Consider the following 12,342-nt stretch of genomic DNA (forward strand, 5'->3'; position numbering starts at 1 on the left):
TTGCCACTGTCAAATGATCATGTTTATCATATAGAAAACATTGAACTATTTCCGCTGTTTGTTTGTCAGGAAACAACAGTGTCTCCTACCCAGGGTCATATGATGACCCGTTAATTAAGCATCCACTAGTACACTCCAGCTAGGCTTCACAAACCTAGATATTGCACGATAGTCCAAAATTTAGGTAGAAGCAAATACTCATAAGTGGATTTTCCAAGTCCACTGCTGCCTGTATTTCCCATGTACTCCCTATATATAAAAAAGATCATTATTTAGTAATGTATCCATAAGATATTGATACCTTCGGGGGCGTCCGGAAGATAGTTCGTAGTTTACTGCCTCTGTGAACACCAAATTTAGTTTCAGAACGGCATGAAAAGCTGTGTATTATTGTGCTTGTGGATATAGTGTAGGTAGGTCAGTGTAATATGGAAGAACAGGACATCAATATTACATTGATGCGTCATTACCTTTGTAATTTGGTCATCATTGTGACCAGATCTACCTGGAGTTCATTACCTTTGTAACTTGTTCAGCTGTCTTAACTTTTGGGCCCAGTCCCTGGACCCATTATGTACCTCTGTAAGTTTTTGACTACCACCCACAGGATGTGTATGGTGTGCATAATGAAGATATTAAACTAACTGCGGCATCTGTCTTTCTCTCACATTGTATTACTGCGATACTAAGTTTAGCGTTAAATACTCAAGTCTCCATAAACTGACAAACTTGTATCCAGTCTCCATAACTGATAAACTTGTATCCAGTTTCCATAACACTGACAAACTTGTATCCAGTCTCCATAACACTGACAAACTTGTATCCAGTCTCCATAATACTGACAAACTTGTATCCAGTCTCCATAACACTGACAAGCTTGTATCCAGTCTCCATAAACTGACAAACTTGTATCCAGTCTCCATAACTGATAAACTTGTATCCAGTTTCCATAACACTGACAAGCTTGTATCCAGTCTCCATAACAATGATAAACTTGTATCCAGTCTCCATAACAGACAAACTTGTATCCAGTCTCCATAACTGACAAACTTGTATCCAGTCTCCATAACACTGACAAACTTGTATCCAGTCTCCATAACACTGACAAACTTGTATCCAGTCTCCATAACACTGACAAACTTGTATCCAGTCTCCATAACACTGACAAACTTGTATCCAGTCTCCATAAACTGACAAACTTGTATCCAGTCTCCATAACTGATAAACTTGTATCCAGTCTCCATAACACTGACAAACTTGTATCCAGTCTCCATAACACTGACAAACTTGTATCCAGTCTCCATAACACTGACAAACTTGTATCCAGTCTCCATAACACTGACAAACTTGTATCCAGTCTCCATAACACTGACAAACTTGTATTTATCTGAAATATACCTTTGATAAAAATATTTTCTACGTATACTGCGCACTAGTGTGTTGCCACGTCATTTTAGTTTTAAATCTCTGAGGGCAAATCAAGTTTAAGCTAAGTCTTCATCCACACCTCATTATCTATCAAATAGATTTATCGACGAGACAAACTCTGGAGTACTAGCATTTATATAGAGGTGAATATAAAGTAAAAAAATCTGCTTTAAATATTTGGCATCTTGATGGAGGCAGATATTCTGAAGCTAGGTTCACCTGTCTGGTCTCAGTTAGCTCTCAGTGGGAGTGTTGAGAGGAGTTAGGTGAGTGATGTGGAACTGCTGAAGGCACTTTAATATACCTTGTGGCTTTATCAGTACGATACAGGAAGAAAGACTGAAGATGAGGTAATCAGTCCCTTAGCCCAGGAGCTGGCGTGAAAAGTAGATACTACATTGTAGTGCTATTTGGACCTTCAAGACTTGTAACATTTTATCTCGCTTTCATTTACAAAATAGACTGTGTACTAGACAAACAGGTAGAGTGAGCATCAGTCACAAATATGGTGACAAAACAGTCATTATTGTAATCTTGTCTTTCAGTTCTCACGGTGAACGAGGCTAACATGAAAAGGCAGAGGAGAAATATCGCTACCCTTTGGAGGAAACTCAATACTTCCCTATTATTTTATATTAATTTGTTTCTTGGATTTCATTAAGGTCCCCCAAAAGCTTCAACCACGAGGACCTTGTGTATTATAAAATAATGAACAGGTGGACTGCAAGGGGCCCTAGTTTAAAAAAAAAGTCCCCATCAAAATGCATATATGTATCCTGAGAGTTTACATTAATCTCTATCTTAGAGATTCAAGTATTCTTGTATGGTGGCGGAATAGTTACAAGCAACCTTAAAGACCCTAGTTTGTGGACAGACTTAAATTAAACTCATTAATTAACCATCATTCTAGACTTGGTGATACTAAGAGTTACCCCTGTCATTCCACCGTCTTGAAGCAACCAGCAGTAACACCAGTCATTCTTTGTAACTCTCCTATGTTAGGTTTTTCCCAAACACACAAACCGGAATTACCACCGTCAGCTGTTTTCTCGCGTCATGCGCTTATATTCGTGGCGATTGAGTCTCAGCTCACGTCATGCAGTTATATTCGTGGCGATTGAGTCTCAGCTCACGTCATGCAGTTATATTCGTGGCGATTGAGTCTCAGCTCACGTCATGCAGTTATATCCGTGGCGATTGAGTCTCAGCTCACGTCATGCAGTTATATTCGTGGCGATTGAGTCTCAGCTCACGTCATGCAGTTATATTCGTGGCGATTGAGCCTCAGCTCACGTCATGCAGTTATGTTCGTGGCGATTGAGCCTCAGCTCATCTTATGCACTTACATTCGTGGGACTGAGCCTCAGCTCACGTCATGCACTTATATTCGTGGCGATTGAGCCTCAGCTCACCTCATGCACTTACATTCGTGGGACTGAGCCTCAGCTCACGTCATGCACTTATATTCGTGGGACTGAGCCTCAGCTCACGTCATGCACTTATATTCGTGGCGATTGAGTCTCAGCTCACGTCATGCAGTTATATTCGTGGCGATCGAGTCTCAGCTCACGTCATGCACTTATATTCGTGGCGATTGAGTCTCAGCTCACGTCATGCAGTTATATTCGTGGCGATTGAGCCTCAGCTCACCTCATGCACTTACATTCGTGGGACTGAGCCTCAGCTCCTGGGACCTCTGACTTTTAATCGCCAAGTACGGTACGGGTGGAAACACTGGGCGTGTTGCCTTACATCTGCTGTTCCTGGTTGTCTTCAAGAGGGAGCTGGACAGATACCTAAAGACGGTGCCGGATCAGCCGGGCTGTGGTTCGTACGTTGGATTGCGTGCGGCCAGCAGTAACAGCCTCGTTGATCAGGCCCTGATCCACCTGGAGGCCTGGTCGTGGACCGGGCCGCGGGGGCGTTGATCCTCGGAATGCCCTCCAGGTAGACCCAGACCCTAGAGCAAGTAGGTACCTTGGTGTTAGCTGACTGGTGTGGGTCGCATCCTGGGGACAAGATTAACCTAAGTTGCGGGAAATGCTGTGTATACTATGTCATGGATGTCAGCTATGGTCTGTATAAGTTGTATCTTGTACTTTTAGAATTATTATTATTATTATTATTATTATTATTATTATTATTATTATTATTATTATAAATATAGCTCAAATTTTTTGTATCAAGAGCAACTCAAAAGAACCAAGGTAACCTTGATTTCTTCAAGATTTGAGTTAGGTTGCTATGAAATGTTACAAAAAAAGCATATATAAATGTTGGCATCAAGGGTGGTGCCTTGATGCTCACAAAGGGCTCTTGATCAAAGGAATTGGAGCTGCACTCCCATTTTTTGATAAAATGTAATTATACTCGGCCACTTAAGGGGTTAACATTTTCCTCCGAATGTAGTAGTAATAATAATAATAATAACAATTATAATAATAATAATAATAGTAAAAGAGCAAGAAGAAGAAGAAATTAAGAATAATATATACAGAAGGCTAATAAACCAGGATAATTAAGAAAGCCATGTAGTTTGGTATATATCCAGTGACGTCCCTTTTTCTGTTTCGTGACGAACCTTACCAATACCAACCAGTGACATCCATTTTCAGGTCTACCTCTGGTATGCCACCCACAACAGTCATCTAGCTCCCAGGTTATCAGTTTACTACTAGCTAACTGGGACAGTAGATTAGAGGAGACTTGTTCGTACGTCCCACCTCCTCCTGTGTTCCGTCCCAGGTTCTCTCCCACCTCGTCCAGGTACCATCCCAGGTTCTCTCCCACCTCGTCCAGGTACCATCCCAGGTTCTCTCCCACCTCGTCCAGGTACCATCCCAGGTTCTCTCCCACCTCGTCCAGGTACCATCCCAGGTTCTCTCCCACCTCGTCTAGGTACCATCCCAGGTTCTCTCCCACCTCGTCCAGGTACCATCCCAGGTTCTCTCCCACCTCGTCCAGGTACCATCCCAGGTTCTCTCCCACCTCGTCCAGGTACCATCCCAGATTCTCTCCCACCTCGTCCAGGTACCATCCCAGGTTCTCTCCCACCATCGTCTCAGGTACCATCCCAGGTTCTCTCCCACCTCGCCCAGGTACCATCCCAGGTTCTCTCCCACCTCGTCCAGGTACCGTCCCAGGTTCTCTCCCACCTCGTCCAGGTACCATCCCAGGTTCTCTCCCACCTCGTCCAGGTACCATCCCAGGTTCTCTCCCACCTCGTCTAGGTACCATCCCAGGTTCTCTCCCACCTCGTCCAGGTACCATCCCAGGTTCTCTCCCACCTCGTCCAGGTACCATCCCAGGTTCTCTCCCACCTCGTCCAGGTACCATCCCAGGTTCTCTCCCACCTCGTCCAGGTACCATCCCAGCTTCTCTCCTACCTCGTCCAGGTACCATCCCAGGTTCTCTCCCGCCTCGTCCAGGTACCATCCCAGGTTCTCTCCCACCTCGTCCAGGTACCATCCCAGGTTCTCTCCCACCTCGTCCAGGTACCATCCCAGGTTCTCCCACCTCGTCCAGGTACCATCCCAGGTTCTCTCCCACCTCGTCCAGGTACCATCCCAAGTTGTCTCCTACCTCGTCCAGGTACCATCCCAGGTTCTCTCCCACCTCGTCCAGGGTTCCATCCCAGGTTCTCTCCCACCTCGTCCAGGTACCATCCCAGGTTCTCTCCCACCTCGTCCAGGTACCATCCCAGGTTCTCTCCCACCTCGTCCAGGTACCATCCCAGGTTCTCTCCCACCTCGTCCAGGTACCATCCCAGGTTCTCTCCCACCTCGTCCAAGTACCATCCCAGGTTCTCTCCCACCTCGTCCAGGTACCATCCCAGGTTCTCTCCCACCTCGTCCAGGTACCATCCCAGGTTCTCTCCCACCTCGTCCAGGGTTCCATCCCAGGTTCTCTAGGTTATTATTCATACTAGATTTCCGTAAACTTTATAAATTTGTTATATAAATTTCACTAATTATTAGCAATATATAATAATAATAATCATTATTTCAACCAACCGGCCGTATCCCACCGAGGCCGGGTAACATAAAAAGAAAATTTTACGTTTTTCTCTTAAATTTAATAATTTATGCAGAAGGGGTTACTAGCCACTTGCTTCCAGCATTCTAGTCGCCTCTTACGACATACATGGATTTTTTTCTACTTCCCCATAGATCATACTCAACACGAGCACCTCTTCCTCCTGCAGGAGTTGAGAGCGACAGACACTGAGAATGGTGCAGTTAGCGACGCCTCTGACCTGTTTGGTGATGGTCACTCTAGCAGTAGCCAAGCCACAACTGAGCTCCGGTATGTGATCAAAGTTAAAAACCTCGTAATACTATATAAATATTTATTAAGATTTTATTATATGGGAATGATTTTGTCATTACTGTTGTTATAAATGCGATTTTTTTTTTAAATTTTGGATTTTTGATAAATTTCACTAATTCTTAACATTGCATTATTAATATATACATATGGAAATGCTACACTCGTAAGGGTCAGACGGTGATTGGGGAATGGGAGTTAATCGGGTTTGATGTAAGCGAAGGGCATAATAGCTCGGATTTCACTGATCAATAGCCCTTCGCCAGCATTTCGGCACCCCTGTCAAGGAAACTTTATAGAGCTAGCCCTATAATTGTTCCTGGGGTTTATAGAGCCACCAAAGCTCTGGTTCCTGGCAGTTTTCGTACAGTGTCTTACCCATATGTGAGCAGTAATTGGAAAGAAACAAGTTTGCTCCGGTAGCGGAAGCTGGAACAATTGTTCCCGATTAAATCAGGTGGATTCCCTCGTCTAAACCCCGACAAGAGCTAGATGTCCACGCTCTCTCATCAGAGTTAACAACCGGGTTTCCTCTTGCCTGGAAATCTGCGAAGAGGAAACGGGAGCTGATGTATGACTCCCGGACCAGTTGCTCAGCGGGTTGTGAATAATGAAGGCAAGCATCCTGGGGAGAACAGGAAAAATTTGCCACCAGCCCCGTGGCCTGGTCACAAAAGCTCTCGCTTCACACGCTGAGGGCCCGGGTTCGATTCCCGGTGAGGGTAGAAACTTTGGGCGTGTTTCCTTACACCGGTTATCTATGCTCCCCATCAGTAAAATGGGTACCTGGGAGTTAGTGGACTGGTGTGAGTCGCATCCTGGGACAAAACTGACCTAATTTGCGGGAAATCCTCAGTATAACAAGCAACTTTCTATATAGTAGTATGTCATTGATGTCAGCTATGGTCTGTATACCTTGTACATGTACTGGTAGTAAACAAAGATATTATATATACGTAATATAAACACACACACAACGAGAAAATTGAATATTAACGTTTTTCAATGTACACCTTTGAATGTGTACTTCCTGTGGTACAGTTGGTATTCCCCAGCACTTGTCTATGTACCTTCTACTACAACCATTACTAGTATATATTAGATGTTAAGGTTAGGATCTCTCGACAAGAGGAATTATTCGGCTGCAACTATGACCTACTAATTATAATATTTCCAGTTGTATAAGTGTAATCAAAGACTGTATCTGGATTACACTGGGTAATGTAACGTGTAATCACAGTTGTGTTGTAAGTGAATAACACTGTCAAGTACACTTCAGAAACAGACTTTCAGTGTATAATCTGCCTTCAACGAAGATTTCTTTAAAACAGATGAGACACTCTACATCCAATGAACTGGAGCCACTCTCCCCTTTCTTAGCTCATACCTAATTAACCCCCATTTCCCATGCATTATGTGACTCCAAAGAAATATAACGCTTCCACATGTATATGTGGTGCCTAATAAGTAAAATTGGTCAATTAGCAAGAACTCATTTAAAATTAAGTCCTTTCTAAAACTTTTTCTTATAGATTTAAAGATTTTTTTTCGTTGATGTTAATATAAAAATTAATGATTTTGTACCAAAAGAACCTTAGGAAACTTACCTAACCTTATTATAACAAGCATAACTTAATTTACCCTAATCTAGCTAAATATATTTTACATATGTTTTTAATAATTTAATAATAAGCAAACACAATGAAATATATTTTTTCGTTAGGTTCGTAATGATTTTTGCGAAATTATTGTGTACATAAATTTTTGCTTGTCTATTCGGCAAGAAGAGCGTTGCTATTTAAGGAAAAATAGCAAGTTTTACCTATTCGGCGCGACATTATATATATATATATATATATATATATATATATATATATATATATATATATATATATATATATATATATATATATGTATATATATATATATATAGGTAGCAGGTTGGTAGACAGCAACCACCCAGGGAAGTACTACCGTCCTGCCAGATGACTGTGAAACAAAAACCTGTAACTGTTTTGCATGATGGTAGGATTGCTGGTTTTCTTTTTCTGTCTCATAAACACGCTAGATAACAGGGATATCTTGCTACTCCTACTTACACTTTGGTCACACTTCACAGACACGCACATGCATATATATATATACATACATCTAGGTTTTTCTCCTTTTTCTAAATAGCTCTTGTTCTTTTTTTATTTCTTCTATTGTCCATGGGGAAGTGGAAAAGAATCTTTCCTCCGTAAGCCATGCGTGTCGTATGAGGCGACTAAAATGCCGGGAGCAATGGGCTAGTAACCCCTTCTCCTGTATACATTTACTAAAAAAGAGAAGAAGAAAAACTTTATAAAACTGGGTTGTTTAAATGTGCGTGGATGTAGTGCGGATGACAAGAAACAGATGATTGCTGATGTTATGAATGAAAAGAAGTTGGATGTCCTGGCTCTAAGCGAAACAAAGCTGAAGGGGGTAGGAGAGTTTCAGTGGGGGGAAATAAATGGGATTAAATCTGGAGTATCTGAGAGAGTTAGAGCAAAGGAAGGGGTAGCAGTAATGTTAAATGATCAGTTATGGAAGGAGAAAAGAGAATATGAATGTGTAAATTCGAGAATTATGTGGATTAAAGTAAAGGTTGGATGCGAGAAGTGGGTCATAATAAGCGTGTATACACCTGGAGAAGAGAGGAATGCAGAGGAGAGAGAGAGATTTTGGGAGATGTTAAGTGAATGTATAGGAGCCTTTGAACCAAGTGAGAGAGTAATTGTGGTAGGGGACCTGAATGCTAAAGTAGGAGAAACTTTTAGAGAGGGTGTGGTAGGTAAGTTTGGGGTGCCAGGTGTAAATGATAATGGGAGCCCTTTGATTGAACTTTGTATAGAAAGGGGTTTAGTTATAGGTAATACATATTTTAAGAAAAAGAGGATAAATAAGTATACACGATATGATGTAGGGCGAAATGACAGTAGTTTGTTGGATTATGTATTGGTAGATAAAAGACTGTTGAGTAGACTTCAGGATGTACATGTTTATAGAGGGGCCACAGATATATCAGATCACTTTCTAGTTGTAGCTACACTGAGAGTAAAAGGTAGATGGGATACAAGGAGAATAGAAGCATCAGGGAAGAGAGAGGTGAAGGTTTATAAACTAAAAGAGGAGGCAGTTAGGGTAAGATATAAACAGCTATTGGAGGATAGATGGGCTAATGAGAGCATAGGCAATGGGGTCGAAGAGGAATGGGGTAGGTTTAAAAATGTAGTGTTAGAGTGTTCAGCAGAAGTTTGTGGTTACAGGAAAGTGGGTGCAGGAGGGAAGAGGAGCGATTGGTGGAATGATGATGTAAAGAGAGTAGTAAGGGAGAAAAAGTTAGCATATGAGAAGTTTTTACAAAGTAGAAGTGATGCAAGGAGGGAAGAGTATATGGAGAAAAAGAGAGAGGTTAAGAGAGTGGTGAAGCAATGTAAAAAGAGAGCAAATGAGAGAGTGGGTGAGATGTTATCAACAAATTTTGTTGAAAATAAGAAAAAGTTTTGGAGTGAGATTAACAAGTTAAGGAAGCCTAGAGAACAAATGGATTTGTCAGTTAAAAATAGGAGAGGAGAGTTATTAAATGGAGAGTTAGAGGTATTGGGAAGATGGAGGGAATATTTTGAGGAATTGTTAAATGTTGATGAAGATAGGGAAGCTGTGATTTCGTGTATAGGGCAAGGAGGAATAACATCTTGTAGGAGTGAGGAAGAGCCAGTTGTGAGTGTGGGGGAAGTTCGTGAGGCAGTAGGTAAAATGAAAGGGGGTAAGGCAGCCGGGATTGATGGGATAAAGATAGAAATGTTAAAAGCAGGTGGGGATATAGTTTTGGAGTGGTTGGTGCAATTATTTAATAAATGTATGGAAGAGGGTAAGGTACCTAGGGATTGGCAGAGAGCATGCATAGTTCCTTTGTATAAAGGCAAAGGGGATAAAAGAGAGTGCAAAAATTATAGGGGGATAAGTCTGTTGAGTGTACCTGGTAAAGTGTATGGTAGAGTTATAATTGAAAGAATTAAGAGTAAGACGGAGAATAGGATAGCAGATGAACAAGGAGGCTTTAGGAAAGGTAGGGGGTGTGTGGACCAGGCGTTTACAGTGAAACATATAAGTGAACAGTATTTAGATAAGGCTAAAGAGGTCTTTGTGGCATTTATGGATTTGGAAAAGGCGTATGACAGGGTGGATAGGGGGGCAATGTGGCAGATGTTGCAAGTGTATGGTGTAGGAGGTAGGTTACTGAAAGCAGTGAAGAGTTTTTACGAGGATAGTGAGGCTCAAGTTAGAGTATGTAGGAAAGAGGGAAATTTTTTCCCAGTAAAAGTAGGCCTTAGACAAGGATGTGTGATGTCACCGTGGTTGTTTAATATATTACGCCTGTCATACGCCTTGGAAAAGGCGTATGACAGAGTGGATAGGGGGGCAATGTGGCAGATGTTGCAAGTGTATGGTGTAGGAGGTAGGTTACTGAAAGCAGTGAAGAGTTTTTACGAGGATAGTGAGGCTCAAGTTAGAGTATGTAGGAAAGAGGGAAATTTTTTCCCAGTAAAAGTAGGCCTTAGACAAGGATGTGTGATGTCACCGTGGTTGTTTAATATATTTATAGATGGGGTTGTAAGAGAAGTAAATGCGAGGGTCTTGGCAAGAGGCGTGGAGTTAAAAGATAAAGAATCACACACAAAGTGGGAGTTGTCACAGCTGCTCTTTGCTGATGACACTGTGCTCTTGGGAGATTCTGAAGAGAAGCTGCAGAGATTGGTGGATGAATTTGGTAGGGTTTACCTGGAGTTTACCTGGAGAGAGTTTCGGGGGTCAACGCCCCCGCGGCCCGGTCTGTGACCAGGCCGCAAAAGAAGAAAATTAAAGGTGAATACAGGAAAGAGTAAGGTTATGAGGATAACAAAAAGATTAGGTGATGAAAGATTGAATATCAGATTGGAGGGAGAGAGTATGGAGGAGGTGAACGTATTCAGATATTTGGGAGTGGACGTGTCAGCGGATGGGTCTATGAAAGATGAGGTGAATCATAGAATTGATGAGGGAAAAAGAGTGAGTGGTGCACTTAGGAGTCTGTGGAGACAAAGAACTTTGTCCTTGGAGGCAAAGAGGGGAATGTATGAGAGTATAGTTTTACCAACGCTCTTATATGGGTGTGAAGCATGGGTGATGAATGTTGCAGCGAGGAGAAGGCTGGAGGCAGTGGAGATGTCATGTCTGAGGGCAATGTGTGGTGTGAATATAATGCAGAGAATTCGTAGTTTGGAAGTTAGGAGGAGGTGCGGGATTACCAAAACTGTTGTCCAGAGGGCTGAGGAAGGGTTGTTGAGGTGGTTCGGACATGTAGAGAGAATGGAGCGAAACAGAATGACTTCAAGAGTGTATCAGTCTGTAGTGGAAGGAAGGCGGGGTAGGGGTCGGCCTAGGAAGGGTTGGAGGGAGGGGGTAAAGGAGGTTTTGTGTGCGAGGGGCTTGGACTTCCAGCAGGCATGCGTGAGCGTGTTTGATAGGAGTGAATGGAGACAAATGGTTTTTAATACTTGACGTGCTGTTGGAGTGTGAGCAAAGTAACATTTATGAAGGGATTCAGGGAAACCGGCAGGCCGGACTTGAGTCCTGGAGATGGGAAGTACAGTGCCTGCACTCTGAAGGAGGGGTGTTAATGTTGCAGTTTAAAAACTGTAGTGTAAAGCACCCTTCTGGCAAGACAGTGATGGAGTGAATGATGGTGAAAGTTTTTCTTTTTCGGGCCACCCTGCCTTGGTGGGAATCGGCCAGTGTGATAATGATAATAACAAATATATATATATATATATATATATTATATATATATATATATATATATTATATATATATATATCTTTCTTTCAACACACCGGCCGTATCCCACCGAGGCGGGGTGGCCCAAAAGGAAAAACGAAAGTTTCTCCTTTTACATTTAGTAATATATACAGGAGAAGAGGTTACTAGCCCCTTGCTCCCGGCATTTTAGTTGCCTCTTACAACACGCATGGCTTACGGAGGAAGAATTCTGTTCCACTTCCCCATGGAGATAAGAGGAAATAAACAAGAATAAGAACTAGAAAGAAAATAGAAGAAAACCCAGAGGGGTGTGTATATATGTGCTTGTACATGTATGTGTAGTGTGACCTAAGTGTAAGTAGAAGTAGCAAGACGTACCTGAAATCTTGCATGTTCATGAGACAGAAAAAAGGACACCAGCAATCCTACCATCATGTAAAACAATTACAGGCTTTCGTTTTACACTCACTTGGCAGGACGGTAGTACCTCCCTGGGCGGTTGCTGTCTACCAACCTACTACCTATATATATATATATATATATATATATATATATATATATATATATATATATATATATATATATATATATATATATATATATATATATATATATAGCATGCACTAGCTTCCATGGCTACATTTTAATCGATAAAGATACTACTACTACTAATTTTATTATTTATGAGACACTAAAGCCGTAGGGGTCATACACCGCCTAAGCCCTAAGGAATGTGAGGCAACTACTGCTTATTTCGGCAGGTAT

At 41.9% G+C, this 12,342-nt stretch overlaps 1 protein-coding gene across 8 annotated transcripts in view; it reads left to right on the plus strand.

Annotated features, from left to right (window-relative positions):
• The first annotated feature begins 1,622 nt into the window (after positions 1-1,622).
• The window catches only part of LOC128698654 (uncharacterized), a 36,126-nt gene continuing 25,406 nt past the window's right edge, over positions 1,623-12,342 (plus strand). For 6 of the 8 annotated variants that reach the window (XM_070103832.1, XM_070103837.1, XM_070103836.1 and 3 more), the window contains exons 1-2: positions 1,623-1,694; positions 5,598-5,733. In XM_070103832.1, coding sequence (XP_069959933.1) covers positions 5,658-5,733 — 76 coding nt within the window. In that variant the 5' untranslated portion in view covers positions 1,623-1,694; positions 5,598-5,657. The remainder of the gene's footprint in view (positions 1,695-5,597; positions 5,734-12,342) is intronic. The other 2 variants (XM_070103835.1, XM_070103833.1) reach the window with 2 other exon arrangements.

This window comes from Cherax quadricarinatus, chromosome 88 (genome assembly GCF_038502225.1).
Source record: "Cherax quadricarinatus isolate ZL_2023a chromosome 88, ASM3850222v1, whole genome shotgun sequence".
In the NCBI taxonomy this organism is placed as follows: domain Eukaryota; kingdom Metazoa; phylum Arthropoda; class Malacostraca; order Decapoda; family Parastacidae; genus Cherax; species Cherax quadricarinatus.